We start from the raw sequence: 21,010 nt of genomic DNA, 5'->3' as shown, positions 1-21,010 counted from the left end.
ATAAACTATTTAAGTAAATTTCAAATACGGGTTTAAGTTATTCTACTTAGCTAAGATAAGTAAAATTATAAGTAACTTTATCAGTAAAAAGTTGAGTAATTTCTATTTAGTTTAAAACTCTCTTGCAATATATTTTACACAAAACAATATAACACTGAATGAAACCATGCTGTTGATGTGTATGCTTTTACTTAGAAACATCTAAGCAGATAATATGAACGATATTGTGTAGACATCATATCTACACATTAAAAGTAATGCTATAGTTGAACACAGAGACCTCAATACTTGGTACACAACACACAATGACGGTAACATTCGATGGAACATTTTTGAGTGTGATTGTGGCATTTTGAGTAGAAAATGAGCTCCAAATGTCACAAAATGTTAAGTTACTAAACCTAACCACAAAAGCAATGATAAAACAGTGTAAAAATAGCTGGAAAACAGCAAAATATTGACCTCATTAATTATTCAAGGCCCAGTGCATGATGGGAACACCAGTATCAGAAAAGTTGAGTAGTTTAACTTAATTTTATAATGTTGATGTTTACACTGTAATTTCTATAAGCTTAAATTGAGTACTACTAAATAACTTGCATTTGTTTTTGTTTTGTTTTTTTGTTTTGTTTTTCTGCATTATTTACTTAACCATAATTTATTTTTATTTTTTTTACAGTGACACCAATTACGCACTGTGTGTAAAACTAGACAATTGATAAATTGAGTGTTTTATAAATAAAGGAAACACAGGACATGTGGATTGCTTAATGCATACTGTGACACTCTTAAATGATTTTTGTGTGTAGTGTCACTATTCTACCACTAGATTATCTGCGTAAGCATGCTCAGAGGTGTGCTTATATTTACACACATTTCTACGTTTAAGTACAAGTTGGTGAATCCCACACTTTGCGTGAAACTGTTCTTACGCACTCACTACGCACAAATCTGTCCGTACGCGCCATTGATAAATGAGGGCCCTGGACTATGAACACGACACAAACACAAGCTCAACACTTCACCACAATGGTAATCTCCAAAAAACACAAACTTTCACGTAATAGAACATTAAACAGTAAGAAGTCTCTCCATATTTTCATCTTTCTAAAAAATGCATAAAATTTTTAAAACACCTTTTGCAAAATCCCTCAGATTATATTGATAAAGCTGATCTCTTGCTGTAGAATCACAGTGCTGCTGTAATCAATAATGTAAATCTAACTCAGAGATTGAGCTCTAAATGAGTTCAGTTAAAAGTACAGTTATGTGAAAACATAACCAACACCTGATCATCTTTTCTCTTTGCTTGTCTGGCTGTTACAACTCAATTAACAGACCAAACAAAATCTAATATAAAAAAGTCAAGGGTCAAGAGCCCAACTAAAGCAAACCCTCATCTCCACGATGGTGTCTTAAAAATTGTGATTTTCTCCTTTGGTGATTCTGCTTGTTATCATCAGGTGTCTTCAATAATGCTCAATCATCACTCAATTTATCACTTAATTATCTCATTAACTTTAACACCGCTTCAATGGGAGGAATAAAAAATATGGCAGGGCTTTTACTTTCTGACCCCTGGACACCTCTGCCGCCTCCCATGCTGGGGTGCGTTTCCCAAAAGCATCGTTAGCCAACTAACATCGCAAGTTCTGTCATTACTTACAGTTCAACGATTTGGTGTTTCCCGAAACCATCTTTCAAACGAACATTCGCAAACTGCATCACAAACTTGTGTGGTTGGAAGCATAATTTCCTGTTTTTATGACATGTGGACTTAATAAATCCTTATCTTGAGCAAAATAAGCAAGCTGACATCAAGTATAATGTATATCTTGTATTTCGAATATATACAAATGTCATTTATATATTTTAGTTTGTCAAGAGATCTAAAATACTGTTTTTGGAGAGCGCGCATGTGCATACGTGTTCTAGTACGTCTAGAACGTGTTCTACGTTCTAGCATTAATCTAGAAATAAAGCAAAATATCTGAGGAAAATGAGAATTAGTCCTCTAACGCCATGTCTGTAATTTATAGCAGAAATTCTAACATTAATTTGATCTCAAATGGATTCATTTAAAGACGTCATTCACCAGCATGGTTGAACAAGTTTGCGACAATACGGTTTCGGGAAACAGTCGTGACTAGCTTGTTGATTTGTTCAACGATGCATTGTACTATGGTAGTTCAGCAGCGAGTTACATCGTTGTTCGGGAAACGCACCCCAGAGCGGGTGCGAGTAGAACGCAGAGGGTTTATACGTACAACAGAGCAAATTTTTATTTCTGAACATATGTTTGAATAATGTATTGTGAACTTTTGGGGTATGTGATGTAGGGACTATTTTACACCAGGGTGACACCCTTTATACAGTACAGCTTATTGCAACTGCACTGGGGCATTAGGACCCACTGGCCTCTCTAACACCTCTTCCCACAGATACCCAATCTCTCAGGAGGTTTTCCATCCATATAGAGATCAACCCTTCTTAGCTTCAGTGGATGTGCAGGTGAAAGCTTCTGATTGACCGCTGCAAAATTTCTTGAATTCTTTCCAACCATGGACCTCTTACATAGACGTATCAATCTCAACAATGGTGACATGCTTCATGCCACAATGCATTATATAACAGACTATTATTAAGTTGAAATTAACTGCATTACATCTACATGATAAAAAAACACTCTGCATAATATTAGACCACTAGATGATGACAACCTCTTTATCATCAAGTTGTCAACATCACCTTTTCCCTCATTATTTTTGCCACAGCTAACACAATTTCAGCAGCAAGAGAAAAACTAACACCAAAGGCATGTTTCCATGACAACTATGTACTAAAAACGGAAGTTTTTTCTTTTTACAGATTACGTTATCAAAAATGCTGTATCAGACAAGTAGTTGGCGATGTCACTTTGTAAAGAAAGGCTACGCGCATGCAAATGCATGTATTCTTTTACAGAACACTCGCCTCGTGCATGCCTATCCACCTTAGGTTGAACACACACACGAAGATTTTAAACGAAAACATATATAAGCAAAAACTCTTGTTTTACTTGAGTAAAAACAAAAGCATTCTTTTAGATATTTAAAACAAGGTAACAACACTAAATTTCTAAAGATTCTAGGATGACACAAAGACTTCAAGAATTAGCACAAGAATCTCAACAATGGTGACAATCAAAAGTGTCATGCCGCAATGCATGCTGGGAACAATAGAACAAAACTCCCAGCATGTATCACAGCATGAATAAATTATGCAGATGAATAGTCCTATTGTTTTCTTTAATTCTAACTATTTGCTTTAATTTTTTTGCTGTTGTTTTTGTTCTGTGTTTTAGTAGCTTTATGTGATGTCCAGATTTGATCTGATTGTATGAATATTTTGTCACCATTGTTGAGATTCATACGCTGATTGCTTATATCTGTATTTGTCATTGTTCTCTGCTTGTTGTTTGTGATTTCTAACGGTTTCCAGAAGTACAGTATGAAATTATGTGGGCTAAAAAACCAAAGCAGAATTTATTATTTAAATGTATTAAACAGCACAATCATTTCATTCCGATGACATCAATGCTATTCAGGTTATTTCACAATGATAAAACCACCGAGAGCTAAAAATCATCATCTGATCTCATTCCCTCTTTCTTTGCTATTGCAAATGTGTTTGACAAACACACTGTCACAGCAATCAAAGACGACAGACAGAAACACCAATCACTCTTATGGTGACTTCAAATGAAACAAACATGAGCATTAAACTTCTGTAGATGAATGACAGAAATAAAGTCAATAAAATAAAGTCTGGTTTGTGAACTGGTTTCACACACAAGTCAGTTGTAGTTTTTGTGTTTCTGCTCGTCTCTTCTCTTTTTTCTGGTCTTGTTTCTCTGTGCTTCAGTGATTCTGCTAATCAGGTGTTCATCAGTGTCTGAATTCACTCACTTCATTTCATTCACTCTGTCAAGTGGACTATATTAGTGAACTAATGTAGGGAATAGTGAATGAGGGTATAGGGTGTGATTTGGAACACAGCCTCTGAGTGTCGACTTTGAGCGATGTTAACTCACAGTATATTCATGTAGGTTATTTTCTCAAAAATGACAAATATTACCCAGAATGCATTGTTTTCTACAGTATATTATTGTTTTAATGGAAAATGGTTTGTTACTCTCAGAATTTGGCTGTTTTTCTACAGCAAGGTCTAACAGTGCAGTTTTATAAAGAATGTCATTGAGATTAATGTAAATGCTAATGGCTAGCTTTCAGGTGAACCTCTTTGGTTGAAACATGTCAAACCTGCCTTATTTCACAGACAAAATGTTTTCTAAGTGCAAGAGATAATGTGTGGCTTGCACATTTTGAGCCAACAAATTTACAACTAACTTGTAGTTGTAGTCACTGCCCAGATAGCAAGCAATGATCAAAATAATGTTAAATCATTGTTAATGTGTCAATGTTAACCGCATTGAATCAATATCACTTTTGCACCTGCACTTAATGTTGAGCAGAGGTGTATAGTCCAGGAGTCAGAAAGTAAAAGTCCTGCCATATTTTTATTCCACCCACAGAAGCGGTGTTAAAGTTAATGAGATAATTAAGTGATTAATTGAGTGATGATTGACCTTTTGTATTGAAAAAGATTGATCTTCTGCAGTAGAACCACAGTGCTGCTGTAATCAATAATGTAAATCTAACTCAGAGATTGGGCTCTAAATGAACTCAGATAAAAGTACAATTATGTGAAAACATAACCAACACCTGATCATCTTTTCTCTTTGCTTGTTTGGCTTTTATTACTCAGTTATAACAACCCAAACAAACTCTAACATTAAAAAGGCAAGGGTCAAGAGCTCAACTAAAGCAAACCCTAATCTCCATGATGGTGTCTTAAACATTGTGATTTTTTTCCTTTGGTGATTCTGCTTGTTATCATCAGGTGTCTTCAATAATGCTCAATCATCACTCAATTAATCACTTATTTATCTCATTAACTTTAACACTGCTTTAGTGGGTGGAATAAAAATATTGTCTTATATGGTATTATAATATAAGACTTTTACTTTCTGACCCCTGGACTTTACACCTCTGCCACTTTTAAGGCCCAGAAAGGGAGTAAAGACATTGTTAAAATAGTCTGTGTGACTACAGTAGTTTAACCTTACTGTTATGAAGTGCTGAGAATGCATTTTGTGAAAGAAAGACTTTATTCAACAAAATTCAACAATTTTTCTTCCCTAAACAGGGATCCCAAACTTAAAGTAATGGGAAAAGAGGCTATAGAAACACAAAACACGCTGGCAACGTCCAGAGGGAAACTTGCAGAATACGATCTGCTAAGCACGGTCGAACGTGGAAGAGACGGAAACAAAACAAGAGAAAAGAAACCAAAAGGAGATATCAAATCTGAGTCCTAACAGATACAGCTTCTTTACAGCATTTGGGCATATAAAATGATCTCCAGTTGAGAAGAACCAACTCAAAAGAACAACTTGAGCATCACTGGCTTACAAGCTAATTTTACTCCAAACAAGATCAATAGTTTATTATTTCAGAGACTGACTCTGATGTTCTCTGCTTCTTTTCAGCTCTTATGGATCTGATGTCATAAACCACTATGGCAACAGCAGCCACGCCCACCACAGCAGAGATGACCAATCGAATCACAGCTTCAGTGAAACCACAACACTGGACAGAGTCTGAGGACAGAAAAGAGGTTTTATTGAGAAACTGCACCTACACGATGACAAACTTACGAACAACATCTCAAATGAAAGCAAAATCAAATTAATTATAAAGACGTGGACAGCTGTATTCAGTCAAGCTTGATAAGCTGTATATTTCCACTAAACCAGGACCAGAGGTGTATAGTCCAGGGGTCAGAAAGTCCTGCCATATTTTAATTTCACCCACTGAAGCAGTGTTAAAGTTAATAAGATAATTAAGTGATTAATTGAGTGATGATTGAGCATTATTGAAGACACCTGATGATAACAAGCAGAATCACCAAAGGAGAAAATCACAATTTTTAAGACACCATCACAGAGATCAGGGTATGCTTTAATTGAGCTCTTGACCCTTGACTTTTTAATATTAGACTTTGCTTGGGATGTTATAACAACCAAACAAGAAATATTAAAAAATGATCAGGTGTTGGTTATGTTTTCACATAATTGTAATTTGAGCTGAACTCATTTAGAGCTCAATCTCTGAGTTAGATTTACATTATTGATTACAGCAGCACTGTGATTCTACAGCAGAAGATCAGCTTTATCAATATAACCCAAAGGATTTCTTGAAAGTTTCTCTAAAAAAAAAAAAAAAAAAAATCTTTTTCATTTAGACACACAGACATCTAGAATCAGTGTATGAATCTCAACAGTGGTGACCGTGTTGCAGTGCATTCTAGGAGCCACCAATCAAAATTCCTCCATGGCTAGTAGCTTGATTTCTAATGTCCAGAGTTGATCTGTTGATCAAAATATGTTGCTTGTCACCGTCGTTGAGATTCATACACAGATTCTTGATATCTGTCTATGTGTAAAAGAACAATTTTTAAGAAATCTTTTGGATTATATTTAGTGATGGGCAGATCGAGGCTTCGCAAAACACTGAAGCAGTTGAAGCAAATGTGTCAAGGCTTTGAAACGGTGGTCAGAACAGTGCAAACGCAACAAAACTCAGGCCAAACATGCATGAAAACACCTTTTACAAATGTATTACAGAAGTTTTATTGAAAGTAAATTAACTAATCATCTAATAAGATTAAATATATAGTGTCTGTATAATATGTGTTCTTTTATCAATTTTCAGGGCTTGTTTCTCTGGTCCATGGATCAAGCAAAACAGGCAAATAAGAGATTACTACCATTGTTCATTATAATTATTCTAATGTCTAATTAAAACATCTATAAATGTATAAAACAGATCAGAGATCAGGTAAAACCCATAGACACTTGTTCAGCAGTTCTCAGTGAATCTGCATGATTCATACACTGTAAAAAATGACCGTGATTTTAACAGTAAAAGACTGTAAAAATGCTGCGGTGAAAAACTGTTGATTGGTTTACAGAAAGTTTCCGTACTATATACAGTGAATAACTGTAATAGATCTAATGGTACATTTAATGTAATTTTACGGTAAAATACCGTTAAATTCACAGTTTTTGGAAGTGAAAAATAACAATTCATTGTAAAATTTACAGTGAAAAACCGTATATTGACATTCCCACAATTCCCTGCGTGATACTTCACATTTGATATATTTTCATTGAAATAACTCTGTTTCTTCTTAGTTTTTCTCATTTTTTTCTAATCAGTTATGTACATTAGGGTTTTATGTTACATCTAATGTTGTTAAATTAATGTTTATTGCATTTTTAAAATTTCATGCATGTTACCATGATGGTGTTTAGTGTGTGTGTGAATGACACTGTGTGCACCTTCTATATATTAGTATTGTGCTTCTCAGCTTGTGGAAAAGCTGCTTGTGATGAACTTTGATTCATCATGTGACTCTTATCACCACTGTGTTTGGTGACTGTCAGTGTATTATAAAGGTACAAAACAGATATTAGTACTTCATTAGGTTAGTAAATTAACATTATATCAGTTAATGAAATACATTATTTTACCGTAAATTTAACAGATTTAAAATGTAAAATTCACATGTAACTCCGTAAGTATGTTTACGGTTTGATGTCATTTTTACAGTATTGTTCTGGTAACCACAGCTGCCGGTATTTTTCCGTAGAAACAACGGGATTTTTTTTTACAGTGTAGGTTCACTTTATCATCGCCCTCTACCAAGGAACCATTGAAATTTCGAACGGTTTTGAAACGTTTCGAAACAGTGATGACGTAATGAAGCCGTGATTACTGAAATCACGTGACTTTGGCAGTTTGATACATGCTCCGAATCACTGATTCGAAACAAAAGACTCATAAAGCTTCGGAGCTTCATGAGGTAGTGTTTTGAAATCGTCCATCATTAATTATATTGTAAAAGCTGATCTTCTGCTGTAGAATCATTAATGTGAATCTGTATGACATATGCTCAACTGTATGTCACTTTGAATAAAAGTGTCTGCTAAACAGGCCCGGTACTAGGCTTGCTGGACTGGGGGGGCAATCACAAATTTTGGTAGGGCAGCATTTTCTAGGCTAATATTCATAGCTAACTTATTGTAACTGTTTTTTTGATTCATCAAGAATCGTCTTGTGGCTAACAAATTATAGGCTATAGCCTAATTTGTACTGGCTATTGCTTAGTAGGCTATGTGAATTATTTATGGACATAATAGACATTGTAAACTTTCGTGGCTTAGCCAAAATCTACATTTGTCCAATGACATTTTAATTTACTGACATGAAAGGGGCTTTTTTGTAGTATTCTTGGTAAAAGTTAATAAAATGTACATTATTTCCCACTGGAATTAGTAAAACTATGTTTGGTTTAACTCATCTAGGGGGGTCCGGGGGCATGTCCCCCGGAAGAAATTTTTGTATATTTTAAGGTTAAATGCATCAATCTGGTGTACTCTGGAAGCTCAAAACTGAGAGCTTCAACCCATGTACAGAGTGCAAATTGACCAAAGAAACAGCATTGTACCTGTTAATGAAAGAAGGCTCAAACATCTTTTTTGTTGTGATATAGAGTCTCAGTCTACATTGTATTTTAGGATGCCAAACAATTATTACAATAATATAATAATGTTTTAGGTCTATATAATTATTCATATGACAGTATTGTAACAAATGCTCTCTAAAATAAATTACAATTTTTATTAGTTACTTTACACAACAGGGAAATTACAAAACTTTTGTACTAATTTCTAAGATAAAGCCTTGTGCTTTTATTTTGATCACACAGATCACCAGCTGATCGTGTGAGTAAATGTGCACACTTCTCTTTAAAACACACAGCACAGAAACCTCAAACCTGAAAGATTCAGGGCTCCAGCCCCTTTAGCCCACCCCTAGCATCGCCCCTGGACATAATGTACGAATTATTCATTGTTAACGAAATTACTGAGGAAATGTTCGCTGACAGCTATCTCAGCATGCAGAAAATATGTTCGGCTGATGCAGATGTGATCCTCATCGTGATATTTTTTAGGCTACTTGCTTGAAGATTAGGTGTACACTGACGTATTTTCTGATTAATGTTCGTTACTTCCCAGTTTGCATGTTTTTGGATTTTAAGTCCATTTTTGTGAGATTAAATATCATTATAAGCATAATATTCACTTATTTTCTGTGAATAAAGTGGGCGATCCTTATTCAATAGATAAGACGTTTTTAATGTTTATGTATGCCTATTCATTTTTATTGTTGGCTGCACATTTCTGGGGGGGCACAAGGAAATTCTGGGGGGGCAATGCCCCCCCTAGCCCCCCTAGCCCCCCCCTAGACCCGGCCCTGCTGCTAAATGATTAAAAATAACAATTAAAAAAAAATCACTGCTGCTGACATACCTGGACATGTGTGACAGAGTTGAGTGATGTTGAGATGTTTGGTCCGGTTTCTGATGGGATTGTTGATCACACAGCTGTAGGTGTTTTTATCCTGATATTCCACCTCCAGAGGTAGAGAGAGACTGATGCTGAGATCAGACACACTGATGCTGGACAATAAACTGTTTCCTTTGTACCAGGAAAGAGTCACATGACTCACATTCACAGCTGAACACAGCAATGAACAATTTGATGATGATCCTGATGTTGATGAAGAGGGACAGTCTCTGATAAAAACAGGTATGGGCAGACGAGCTTGGAATAAAGTGAAATTAATAATGTTACTTCATTTGAGCTTTTTAAGACTTTCAGTTGAGAGGACAAAACATATAATTCTTTACCTTATAAATAATTATAAAAGAATAGAAACAAATAGAGATAAATAAACAGTATATTTGGCCTGCTGTTGATTTATATTCTTTTAATCACACGTGGGAGACGTCAACACAGAACGTGAATTGATGATGACATGCCAATTAAATTCACACACTTACCATAGACAGTAATGTTAAATAATACTGCCAATGACTTTACAAGTCTGATGATCTGTAGGTCATACAACCCAGAGTCTGTGGTTCTGATGTTCCTGATGATCAGAGATCCAGTTTGATTGTCAATCTGTAATCTGTCTCTGAATATCTCATCATGATAATATCTTATCTTAGGTGTCCCCTCATCAAAATGAATGTCTATAAGAGTATTTTTAGGATCAAAGCTCCACTGTATATAACGTATATCATGTGGGTGTATAACGGGAACATCAGTGTGTAGAGTGACAGACTCTCCCGCAGTCACTGAAACTGACTTCATTTCATCTGTATTAGAACAAAACACAGAAAACAAGATTTAAAAAACACTACTGAATATGATGCTGTAAAAAAGTGTTTAACTTACTACCCAGATGCCACAAACAAAACAAAACTATTTTTAATAGTATGAGATAAAAACAATAACCATGATTTTAATGCCATTTATTTTGTGGAAAGAAGAAAAAAAAACTATATGAAGTTGGATTTAAATAATTTTTTATTGTATTTAATAAGGGTTTGTCATTTAAAAAGAATTGTCTTGGGGAGGACAAGGCACATTAAATCATACTCACCATAAGCAGTGACATTGAATAACACTGTAATTTGCTTGAAAGGGGTGTATATGATGTCTAGTTGATAAATTCCAGAGTCTCTGGTTCTGATGTCCCTGATGGTCAAAGATCCAGTTTGACTCTCCATTTGTAGGCTGTCTCCAAACATCTGCTTATAATGATAGGTAATTTCAGTAAACCAATCAGCTATTATGGTACTTTCAGGTCCAAACCTCCACTCTATATGGTGTATATTTCTGTGTATATCAGGATCATCAGTGTGATCATCAATTCCATCTGTTTCAGAAACACACCATTAAATACCAATTAATGTAAATTTGTACTAAACCTTAAGCCATAAATCGTTTAACTTACCAATCAGATGCCACAAACAGAATAAAATGGATGTGCGAAACATTTTTTCAAACAAATGAATTAAAAACACTTGACAAATCTGAGAAGATGATCTATAATGCAACAGAAATGTGTCATTAATCTCAAATAGTTTTAATATCTTAACAGTTTGGATAACAAAACATTGAGTAATGAAGAAACTTTTCACTCTGTGTGAGAACTTCTCTAATCTTCAGGCCTCTTTAAACAGTTGTTCCTCATTTTAAATTTCACTTTTATTGAGAATATTACCACACTCTTGAAACGGATGTGTTAAAAACAACACAACCTGTGGTATTTCTTAACACATCGATGTGTCTGGTGTTGCAAGTCAGTCCCGGGCCCATTTGCAAAACAATTGTATGGGCCCCCCTAGCCCTCGCCCACACAAGCACATCGAAGAGACATTTATAGACATTCACTGTAGCATATCAAGAAAACACCATACAAACAATACCATAAAATAACCACACTCTACCCCAGAGGTCTTCAACCCTGATCCTCCTGCAAAATTGATTTCCAACCTTTCAAGATATCCAGAAGAGCTTGATTAGCTGGTTCAGGTGTTTTTAATTAGGGTTGGAGCTAAACTCTGCAGGACAGTGGGTTGAAGACCTCTGCTTTAGATGACACCAAACTTATCAAAACTTAGACGTCTTCTCTGCTTTATTTCAAGTGAAAGAGATCATTTGAACTTGTAGTTATGAAAAGTTGTGGTCACTGGTTACTGTGGTCATTTTTTTTCTGGTATCTCATTTCACATTCAACTTCATGTTTACTTTGGGTTCCACTGGCACATTTTCTCCATGTCTGACTGTCTTTTTCAGACCAATATATACACAGAACAAAATTATGAACGCAACAATTTTGCTTTTGCCCCCATTTTTCAACTTATTTTTTGAAGAATACTGATATTTTTATATCTCTACAAAAAAAAAAAAAAATCTCAAGATCAAAAAGGTCAAAAGCTCAACTAAAGCAACTACCAATCTCCATGATGGTGACCTCAAACGAAACATCTAAACTTCTGTTAATTCTCAATAAGATCTTCTGTAGACGTGTGACAGAAATAAAGTAAGTCTGGTCAGTAATAAGTGAAGCTGGTAATGTTGTTTGTGGAGTTGTTTAATCAGATCTTCAGAGATTTAATGTCTTTTATCTTCAGTTCATCTAAGGCTGTGGCTGAAGAAAGTTGTAGTTTGTGTTTTTATTTCTCTTTCTTTCAGTGTTTGTTCACAGCAGGTGAATGATTGAAAGAACATTTCAGGAACATCATACTAACCTTTAAATAACATTCACATTAAGGAAACTGGATGTTTTCATGTTCTTGAAATGTTACAAATCAATGTTCCTAGAATGTAGAATTTTAAATCAAAATTAAGTTGAAAGAACGTTTGCGGAACATCATACCTTATAAAAACTTTCCTGTAATCTCAAGAAAACTGGATGTTTTTAATGTTCCCAGAACCAACACTGAATATTTAGAGAACGTTCTTAAAACAAAATTCTGTTAGCTGGGTATCTGGGTGTCCAGCTTTTTGTTTTTTCTTCTTTTGTCACTTTGCCAGTGATGAACTCTCCAGTCAGTATAGCTACAGCTTAAAATTCACAGACTGTCACTGCATTTCACGCAAACTAAACATTTTTGCCACTTGTCCCAGCTTCCTGTAGAGCTGGTAAAAAGTGTACTCCACCTGGACTGATTCATATTTTTTATTTTTCATTCACACTAATACAGATTTTTTTACATATAGCTTATTTATAGCATTTGAGATTGTAAAATGATCTCCAGGAAACCCTTCAACAATCTACTGGGATTCAAAGAAACAACCTTCAGCTCCTGATGTTCAGTTCAAACTGGCTCCATTCAGCCCTCACTGAACAAGCCAATTACAACATGAATCTTTAATATTCTTTAATATTATTCAAGACCATGCTTTAGACTTCAATTGTCTTTGAAGAAGAGAGATGTGCAACGCAATATTCTTTATATGAAAAAAAGAAATCACAATTTGCAGTGCAAAAGCTGATTAAGACTTCGGCATCTAACAGGGTTCCCGCTCTTCTTGACAGATGGATTTCAATGACTTTTCTGGTTATTTAATGGATAAGGATCATTTTGATTCAGATCAATTTGCTAAGGAATCATTTAGAACATTTTGGAATCCTGAGATGTGAAAACGTATACGGATCATCATTCAGAGACTGACTGTGATGTTCTTCACTTCTTTTCAGCTCTTCTGGATCTGATGTCATAAACCACTATAGCAACAGTAGCCACGCCCACCACAGCAGAGATGACCAATCGAATCACAGTTTCAGAAAAACTGTAACAGTGTATGTGGTCTGAGGACAGAAAAAGAGGTTTTATTTAGAAACTGCAACTAAATGATAAACTCACCAACAGCATTGCAAAAGAAAGAAAAACTATGTTTTTGATGAGTTTTCTTTAAATTATTAACATCCCCTATGATGTACCTGCATATGTCTGACAGAGTTGACTGATGTCCAGATGTTCAGTCTGGTCAATGAATGAATTGTTGATCACACAGCTGTAGGTGTTGTTATCCTGATTTTCCACCTCCAGGTGTAGAGAGATGCTGCTGCTGAGATCAGACACACTGATGCTGGACAATAAACTGTTTCCTTTGTACCAGGAGAGAGTCACATGACTCACTTTGAACACGGAACACAGAAGGACACATTTGAACACTGATGATGATCCTGATGATGATGAAGAACATGAAGAATCTCTGGTGATGACAGGAATGGGAAGGCGAGCTGCAAAACATGAGAGAAAAAAATGAAAATAAAGTTACTATATATAGAAATATTCTGGGGTAAATAAATTAATTTAAGCTCTGTATCACAGTATCTGTGGCCTGATGTCAATTAAGATTTTTTAACATATTGGACATTTCAAATGATTGTTAAAACATGGTGAGGAATGAACACATTAAATTCAACTACTCACCATAAACAGTAACATTGAATAATTCTCTTGAGACATGACTGTTCATTCGATAAAGTCCAGAGTCTGTGGTTCTGATGTTCCTGATGGTCAAAGATCCAGTCTGATTGTCGATCTGTAGTCTGTCGCTGAACATGTCATCTTCATGATATATAATTTCATCCGTCTTCTTTTCAAGCCGAATGACTCTAACTAAATGGTTATTTTCAGGCCCAAACCACTCTATATAACGCATATAATATCTTGGTATATGACGAATATTAATGTGTAGGGTGACAGAATCTCCCTCCATCACTGACACTATTACCCCCTGGAGCTGTGTGGAGTACTTTTACGATGGATGGATGGATGCATGTTTTTTGGCTTCAAAATTGGACCCCCTCCATTCACTACCATTATAAAGCTTGGAAGAGTCAGGAAGAGTCTCTTTGCTCTTTTTGCTTCTCGCATCTCTTCTGCGTCTTCTACTTCTGGCTGCTTCTGCTTCTTCTCTTCTATCTCTCATTTCATTCTCCAAATATATTAATTTTGTTCTTTCTTTCTCTATAATCTGATCTTCATCTTCATCTATTAGATACAATACTCTGGATTTTATTATAAGCGATTATTTACTTGATTCATTTGTTTGTCGCTATAATTTTTACTTAATAAATTAATATTAAGCATAAATTAATATTATAAATTAATAAGGAATATTATAAATTAATATTCCTTATTCAAATATGATCTCTGACATAATCATTGCTTGTCTGCCTGGATCTCATTGCCTCAATTTTTGCATCAGGCCTGATTAACAAACTCTCAATAAATCAAACAAACCCCTACAATTTAGTCAAATAACAACTGTCACGACCGGCTCAAGCCGCGACAAATAAAAGGAGGACTAGTAGGTTGGTACGGGTGAAACAAGAGTGTTTATTAACATAAATAGAAAAATATATAAAACAGAAAATAACTTACAAAAATAACCCCAATTTCTGTCTGACACAAGATGTTAAAATGTCAGACAGAACCAAATACAAAGAAACAGCCAAGGCAAAATAAACAAACAGAACAAAAATCAAACAAGCTAAACAGAAGAAAAATCACAACACTCCAAAAAAAACAAAAGGCCTCTCCTACACTCTCGCACGCTTCCTTTTTATAAAGGACAAAACAGGTGCTCATCATTCTCAATTAGTCCAAGCAAACAACGTTCGACAGACTCTCGCGATGCCCAGATTCTTCCAGCCACGCCCACCGGTCGACACAGCAGGAGTAACAAAAAACAATATATAATATAGAAGCAACCCCATTTGATTTATTTTGAAAAACGCACCTCGTTTAGTGAAAGATAAGAATAAGACAACCTTATTCTCCTTCATTTCACTCTAATGCTATTTACTCGTAGACTAGAGCGAACTAAAATATGAGAATATTCCTCGCTGAACAAAACACCACTAGCAGTTACACGCCTAAACATCAGGTGGCGCAGGTGAGTCACGACTGTCCGCTGTAACAGCGGTCGAACAACAGATCGCTGAAGAGACCATGCTGAATCTGTCTTGTTTACTAACAGTCTGTATTAGATTTTTCTCTGTTCTTGACAAATAGGCAAACCATTTTAAAACGTTACAGAATAAGGAACTGTCAACTCGCTGGATTTGCAAATAGGTACAGTATACATTATGCACACTACAATCAAACATAACATTCAAATTAGATTTCACTTGTATTCTATATAATGAACTTTTATTTTATAATAAAAGTAATTAGCAAAATCAAATGCTAAAATGACTTTTCAGGCATTTTAGCAGCTCAGGATGGCTTTGGTGCCCTATGATGAGAATGTGCTGCCTGCTCTGTCAAAGCTTCACCAGACTTCAGCTGAATTTAATCTGGCCAATCACAGGATCAGACTCAGCCAGGACTGGAAGCGATTGGGTGTCGCTGCTGTGGTCTGGGATGCAGTAAGTTCAAATCATCTGCTCTGGGGTCTAGTGTTTACACATCTGGGCTGGTAAAAGAAAGGTTGCAGATATTTGATCCATGAACTGTCACAAGTGTTTATTTCTTCAGCCATGATTCATTTGTCCATCCCTGTTTATCCCAGGCTGTGGTGCTTTGCATGTTCCTGGAGATGGGAAACGTGGATCTGAAAGGAAAGAGAGCTATTGAGCTTGGAGCTGGCACAGGTTTGGTGGGCATTGTAGCTGCTCTGCTTGGTAAGAATGAATTATACTTTCTTTGTCTGTACATTTCTTCTTTCTGAATTATTTTAGTTGGTAATATTCTGTTCTTGCAGGAGCCAATGTGACAATTACAGACCGAGAAACTGCCTTGGAATTTCTGACTGCCAATGTGCGTGAAAACATTCCTCCCAGCCAGCAGGAGGCGGTACAGGTATCTGAACTTACCTGGGGTGAGAATCTAGATCTGTATCCCCCAGGCAGCTTTGATCTCATACTGGGAGCTGACATTGTTTACCTGGAGGAGACGTTTCCCGCCCTCCTGCAGACTCTTGAACACCTGAGCACAGAGAACACAGTGGTGTTGTTGTCCTGTCGGATCCGATATGAGCGAGATGAGCGGTTCCTGATGGAGCTACGGCAGAGGTTCTCTGTGCAAGAGGTCCATTATGACTCTCAAAGGGACATTCACATTTACAAAGCCGTGAAGAAGAAGACCAACACCGAACTGTAAGATCTGGTATTGAGAAACCCTTAGGTAGAGATTCTTGTTTGTAATTCAAAACATTTAAGCTTTATAAAACATACTGAAGATGATTAAATGACAATATTAAATGGGCCATGGTGATTGATTGGTTTTATGCAGGTCACTGCTTGGGCAGCAGGTGGCGCTGCTATACAGGACTGGAATAATAATCAGGCCTTATTTTAATACAGACACCTGTTTTGCCTGCAGCATCTCTTTTTTTCTTTATTTTTACTAGATTGGTTTTTAAAAGTGAGTTCTTGGGTTGCAAATGAGATGGATAGTCATAATAGTAATTATTAACTTTAGTTGTTTTCTATATACAATCCAAAATATATTATTATAATTAATATAATTAAACATTATTATTACTATTTAAATAGAACTAATAATAATAATAATATTATTAGTATTATTGAATTATGTTTTCTGTATAGAATCCAAAATATAAAAAGTTAATATTATTTAAAATTTAATGTAGTTGTTTTTTTCTATATAGAATCCAAAATATGTTATTTTTTTAATTTAATATTAACTTATTTATTATTAACTGATTTAAAATGATTTTTATTTAAATAGAATTAATTGTTATTATTGTTTTTATATTATTATTATTATTATTACAATTATAACTACTATTGCTTTTTATATAGAATCCAAAATATATGCATTATTATTAAAGTTAATATTATTAGCTATTATTATTAATTACACATAATTAATTTGTTTATAATAAATAAATACATTATTATTAATAAATACAATAATTATTGTAACTGTTGTTGCTTTCAATACACAATCCAAAATATATTTATTATAATAATTAATATAATACTTTTTATTATTAACTATTGCTATGTTTTGTATATACAATCAAAAACATATCCATTATAATAATAATTATTATTGTTATTTAATTATTATTATTATTATTATTATTACTATTATTATCATTAACCATTTAAATGTAAATATAAATATATAACTTAAATATGAGATAATAATAATAATAATAATCTGATGCTTAAACAAATACCATGCAAACATTTGTTAAAATAATGTTTGTGAATATTCAAACTCAGCAACAGTAATTTGTTATGGTGGTTTAGGACGTAGAGGGCCAAACCTAGTTTTATGTTAGTTACACTTTTGATGCATTAAACCCCAGATACTTATCATCAAACTGACCCTTATCTTGGATAAACATGTTTCCAGTTTTATAACAGATAACCCACATCCTGTCAAGTGAATCAAAAACTCCAGAAAAGACTTTCCCAGTCTTCAGGCTCTGGGATATTTACACACTATTCAATAATTTGAGAATTTGTAAAAGATTTGCAACTCTGCTATTGCAGGTGTCTTTTATGTTTCCGAAGTATATCTGTGCTCTTGGAGACTCGTAAGTGCTATGATTCATTAGTGTGTCACGGAATAACAATGTTTTTTTTTTTTTTATAAGTCATTACTGGACGCAAAGCATCACAAAGCATTGTGACATCATTCCTGATGCCGCTAGAATGTCGTTAACGCACATCACCTGTTAAAAAGCGACACAATTTTGTACGTGCCACACCTGTAAGAGGATGTTTTAATGCACCACGGCCCATGCTGCATTAGGTCGGATCGAATTTAAGTGAGTGTGTGTGTATTTGTTTGCAGAGGAAGTCTGCTTTGTGGCAGATGAGACAGATAGTTCCACCTGAGTGCAGTCAATAAAGAAGACACTATGATATTTGTTGAGCTTTTAACAGGCTTTTAAACCCTTGTTGTCTGCTGTTAAATGATTTCTGAAGATCCGCCGATACGGAAGAAAACATACTCCAGTTTCCTCCAGCTTTCTAAGTCGCAAATATAAGATATTTTGTAAAATGTCATAATTAGCTTTTTTTTCCAAATCACTGCCACAGTTTATTTGTGCCACAAATTTAAAGATCTATTTCCGAGAACGGTTGTAAACAGGCTAAAAATGACCCACAGCCTTTTACGGTTTCCTGCTGTTTTCTGTGACATCACATCTTGTCGGACCCTTTATTGCTGGAGCCTTTCTCTGACGTCAGTGGCATCAGAATGTCTAGCCCTGATTGGTCAAAACTGAAGTCATCCTGGTACTAAGACTCGTTAATAGCAAAATTAGCACTGTAATTACAGTAAGCGCCTGTCTTGAACACATGGATGTGACCTTTCACTTCTTTACAGTAAAAATCTTGTGTGAAATCTCTGTCATGTTTTACAGCCCTTGATAGTGGAAAAGAGCACATTGCCCTTGGTAATCTTATGTTATCTTATATGTTATATTATCTTGAATTCTGTTGTTATAAAAAACTGAATGTGGTTTCATCATTAACAGTAACTTTGATTTCATCCCTTGATATATAATTCACTAAATTATTTGTAGTTGCTTTCATTTTGATGAATGATAAAATGCAGTAGGTTTTCCATCACAATCTCATGAGAAAACGTAGTCACTCTTGAATCAATATTGACACTTCTTATTTTTAAGGACTACTGCAGTTTATTATAAATGATTTAGCCGTGCACATCATTTTTAAATTCATGTGCCCTTATAATCTTGAAAGGGTCCTATTATGCCCCTTTTCACAAGATGTACAGTACAGTCCAAAAGTTTGGAACCACTAAGATTTTTAATGTTTTTAAAAGAAGTTTCGTCTGCTCACCAAGGCTACATTTATTTAATTAAAAATACAGTAAAAAAACGTAATATTGTGTACTATTTAAATATATTTGACAAAGTCATTTATTCCTGTGATGCAAAGCTGAATTTTCAGCATCGTTACTCCAGTCTTCAGTGTCACATGATCCTTCAGAAATCATTCTAATATGCTGATTTGCTGCTCAATAAACATTTATGATTATTTTCAATGTTGAAAACAGTTGTGTACTTTTTTTTTCAGGATTCCTTGATGAATAGAAAGTTCAAAAGAACAGCATTTATCTGAAATACAAAGCTTCTGTAGCATTATACACTACCGTTCAAAAGTTCGGGGTCAGTAAGAATTTTTATTTTTATTTTTTTGAAAAGAAAGTAAAGAAATGAATACTTTTATTCAGCAAGGATGCATTAAATCAATCAAAAGTGGCAGTAAAGACATTTATAATGTTACAAAAGATTAGATTTCAGATAAACACTGTTCTTTTGAACTTTCTTTTTTTCTATTCATCAAATAATCCTGAAAAAAAATATTGTACACAAATATTTTGTACAACTGTACACATTAAACGTTTCTTGAGCAGCAGATCAGCATATTAGAATGATTTCTGAAGGATCATGTGACTGAAGACTGGAGTAATGATGCTGAAAATTCCGCTTTGCATCACAGGAATAAATTACTTTGTGAAATATATTCAAATAGAAAACAGTTATTTTAAATTGTAATAATATTTCACAATATTACTGTTTTTTTACTGTATTTTTAATTAAATAAGCCTTGGTGAGCAGACGAAACTTCTTTTAAAAACATTAAAAATCTTAGTGGTTCCAAACTTTTGGACTGTACTGTAATATGTGGTGTCCAAAGAATGTGTCTGTGAAGTTTCAGCTCAAAATACCCCACAGATCATTTATAATAGCTTGTCAACTTTGCCTCTATTTGGGTGTGAGCAAAAACATGCTGTTTTTGTGAGTGTCCCTTTAAATGCAAATTAGCTGCTGCTCCTGGCCCGCTATCTATCTATTTATCCGACTGCCTCTCACTCTCAGAGGATAAAACTGAATCCCAGAGGACATTTACTCTAGAAGATTACTTCAACGGCACTGCAAGAACCAAGTCATACAACTTGCGCTGGATCTCAGGTACTTTGAGAGACTCAAGCCCCCGATATACTTCAAACGAAATCGAAGAACGAGCTGATGTGATGTTATTTTGAACAAAATCAGGCCAAAATGAAGTTTATATTGTGTTCTTTTTGGAAGCTCGAAATGGCTTGCCAAAGCGAACTTTCATGAAAAGTTCACTCCAGCTGCAAAACACCTTCATGCCACAATTGGTCCGTGACGATAACGTAACGGACCAATTGTGTTCCCGGGGGCGGGGTTTATGTAAATTTTAGGGTTAGTGATGTCACCATCCCAGGAAGAAGCTTGTTGTAGTTTTGTTTGTTGTTGTCCTTAAAAATGATTTCTGTAAAAAGAAAATATCTCCCTTTCCATTGAACTTTGAGCGTCGTAACTTTGCAGATGTTGTTTATGCTCAAATAGCAACATTACACACTAACTAAAGTGAAATCATAGTCAACCACCCCTTTAATCAAAATAACTTCCCCTCTCTTCTCTGATGACACGTTTACTGGTGCGAGGGCGGGACAACCTGTCACTAAATAAGATCGACCAATAGCA

At 34.9% G+C, this 21,010-nt stretch overlaps 3 protein-coding genes across 5 annotated transcripts; 1 reads left to right on the top strand and 2 right to left on the bottom strand.

Moving 5' to 3' along the window:
* Nucleotides 1–5,368: 5,368 nt before the first annotated feature.
* On the bottom strand, nt 5,369–10,767 carry LOC125262643 (CD48 antigen-like). Its single transcript, XM_048181468.1, has 4 exons — nt 10,620–10,767; nt 10,012–10,332; nt 9,479–9,772; nt 5,369–5,701 (listed from the first exon to the last, which is right to left on the bottom strand). The coding sequence occupies exons 1-4, from the start codon at nt 10,765–10,767 to the stop codon at nt 5,538–5,540; spliced, it is 927 nt and encodes a 308-aa protein (XP_048037425.1). The 3' UTR covers nt 5,369–5,537.
* Nucleotides 10,768–12,609: 1,842 nt separating this feature from the next.
* On the bottom strand, nt 12,610–14,260 carry LOC125262828. The gene is made up of 3 exons (XM_048181692.1): nt 13,966–14,260; nt 13,470–13,772; nt 12,610–13,337 (listed from the first exon to the last, which is right to left on the bottom strand). The coding sequence occupies exons 1-3, from the start codon at nt 14,252–14,254 to the stop codon at nt 13,213–13,215; spliced, it is 717 nt and encodes a 238-aa protein (XP_048037649.1). The 5' UTR covers nt 14,255–14,260; the 3' UTR covers nt 12,610–13,212.
* Nucleotides 14,261–15,209: 949 nt separating this feature from the next.
* On the top strand, nt 15,210–16,865 carry mettl21a (methyltransferase 21A, HSPA lysine). Of its 3 annotated transcripts, XM_048182753.1 has the most exons (5): nt 15,210–15,436; nt 15,556–15,615; nt 15,747–15,911; nt 16,055–16,166; nt 16,247–16,865. In XM_048182753.1, the coding sequence occupies exons 3-5, from the start codon at nt 15,765–15,767 to the stop codon at nt 16,642–16,644; spliced, it is 657 nt and encodes a 218-aa protein (XP_048038710.1). In that variant the 5' UTR covers nt 15,210–15,436; nt 15,556–15,615; nt 15,747–15,764; the 3' UTR covers nt 16,645–16,865. The 3 variants fall into 3 exon arrangements, with proteins under 3 accessions (XP_048038710.1, XP_048038711.1, XP_048038709.1); XM_048182754.1 differs by lacking the exon at nt 15,210–15,436 and having other exon boundaries at nt 15,452–15,615; nt 15,756–15,911; XM_048182752.1 differs by lacking the exon at nt 15,210–15,436 and having other exon boundaries at nt 15,452–15,615.
* The last annotated feature ends 4,145 nt before the right edge of the window (nt 16,866–21,010 follow it).

The sequence above is a fragment of the Megalobrama amblycephala genome, linkage group LG2 (assembly GCF_018812025.1).
Source record: "Megalobrama amblycephala isolate DHTTF-2021 linkage group LG2, ASM1881202v1, whole genome shotgun sequence".
In the NCBI taxonomy this organism is placed as follows: domain Eukaryota; kingdom Metazoa; phylum Chordata; class Actinopteri; order Cypriniformes; family Xenocyprididae; genus Megalobrama; species Megalobrama amblycephala.
This window is presented reverse-complemented; position numbering and strand designations above follow the sequence as displayed.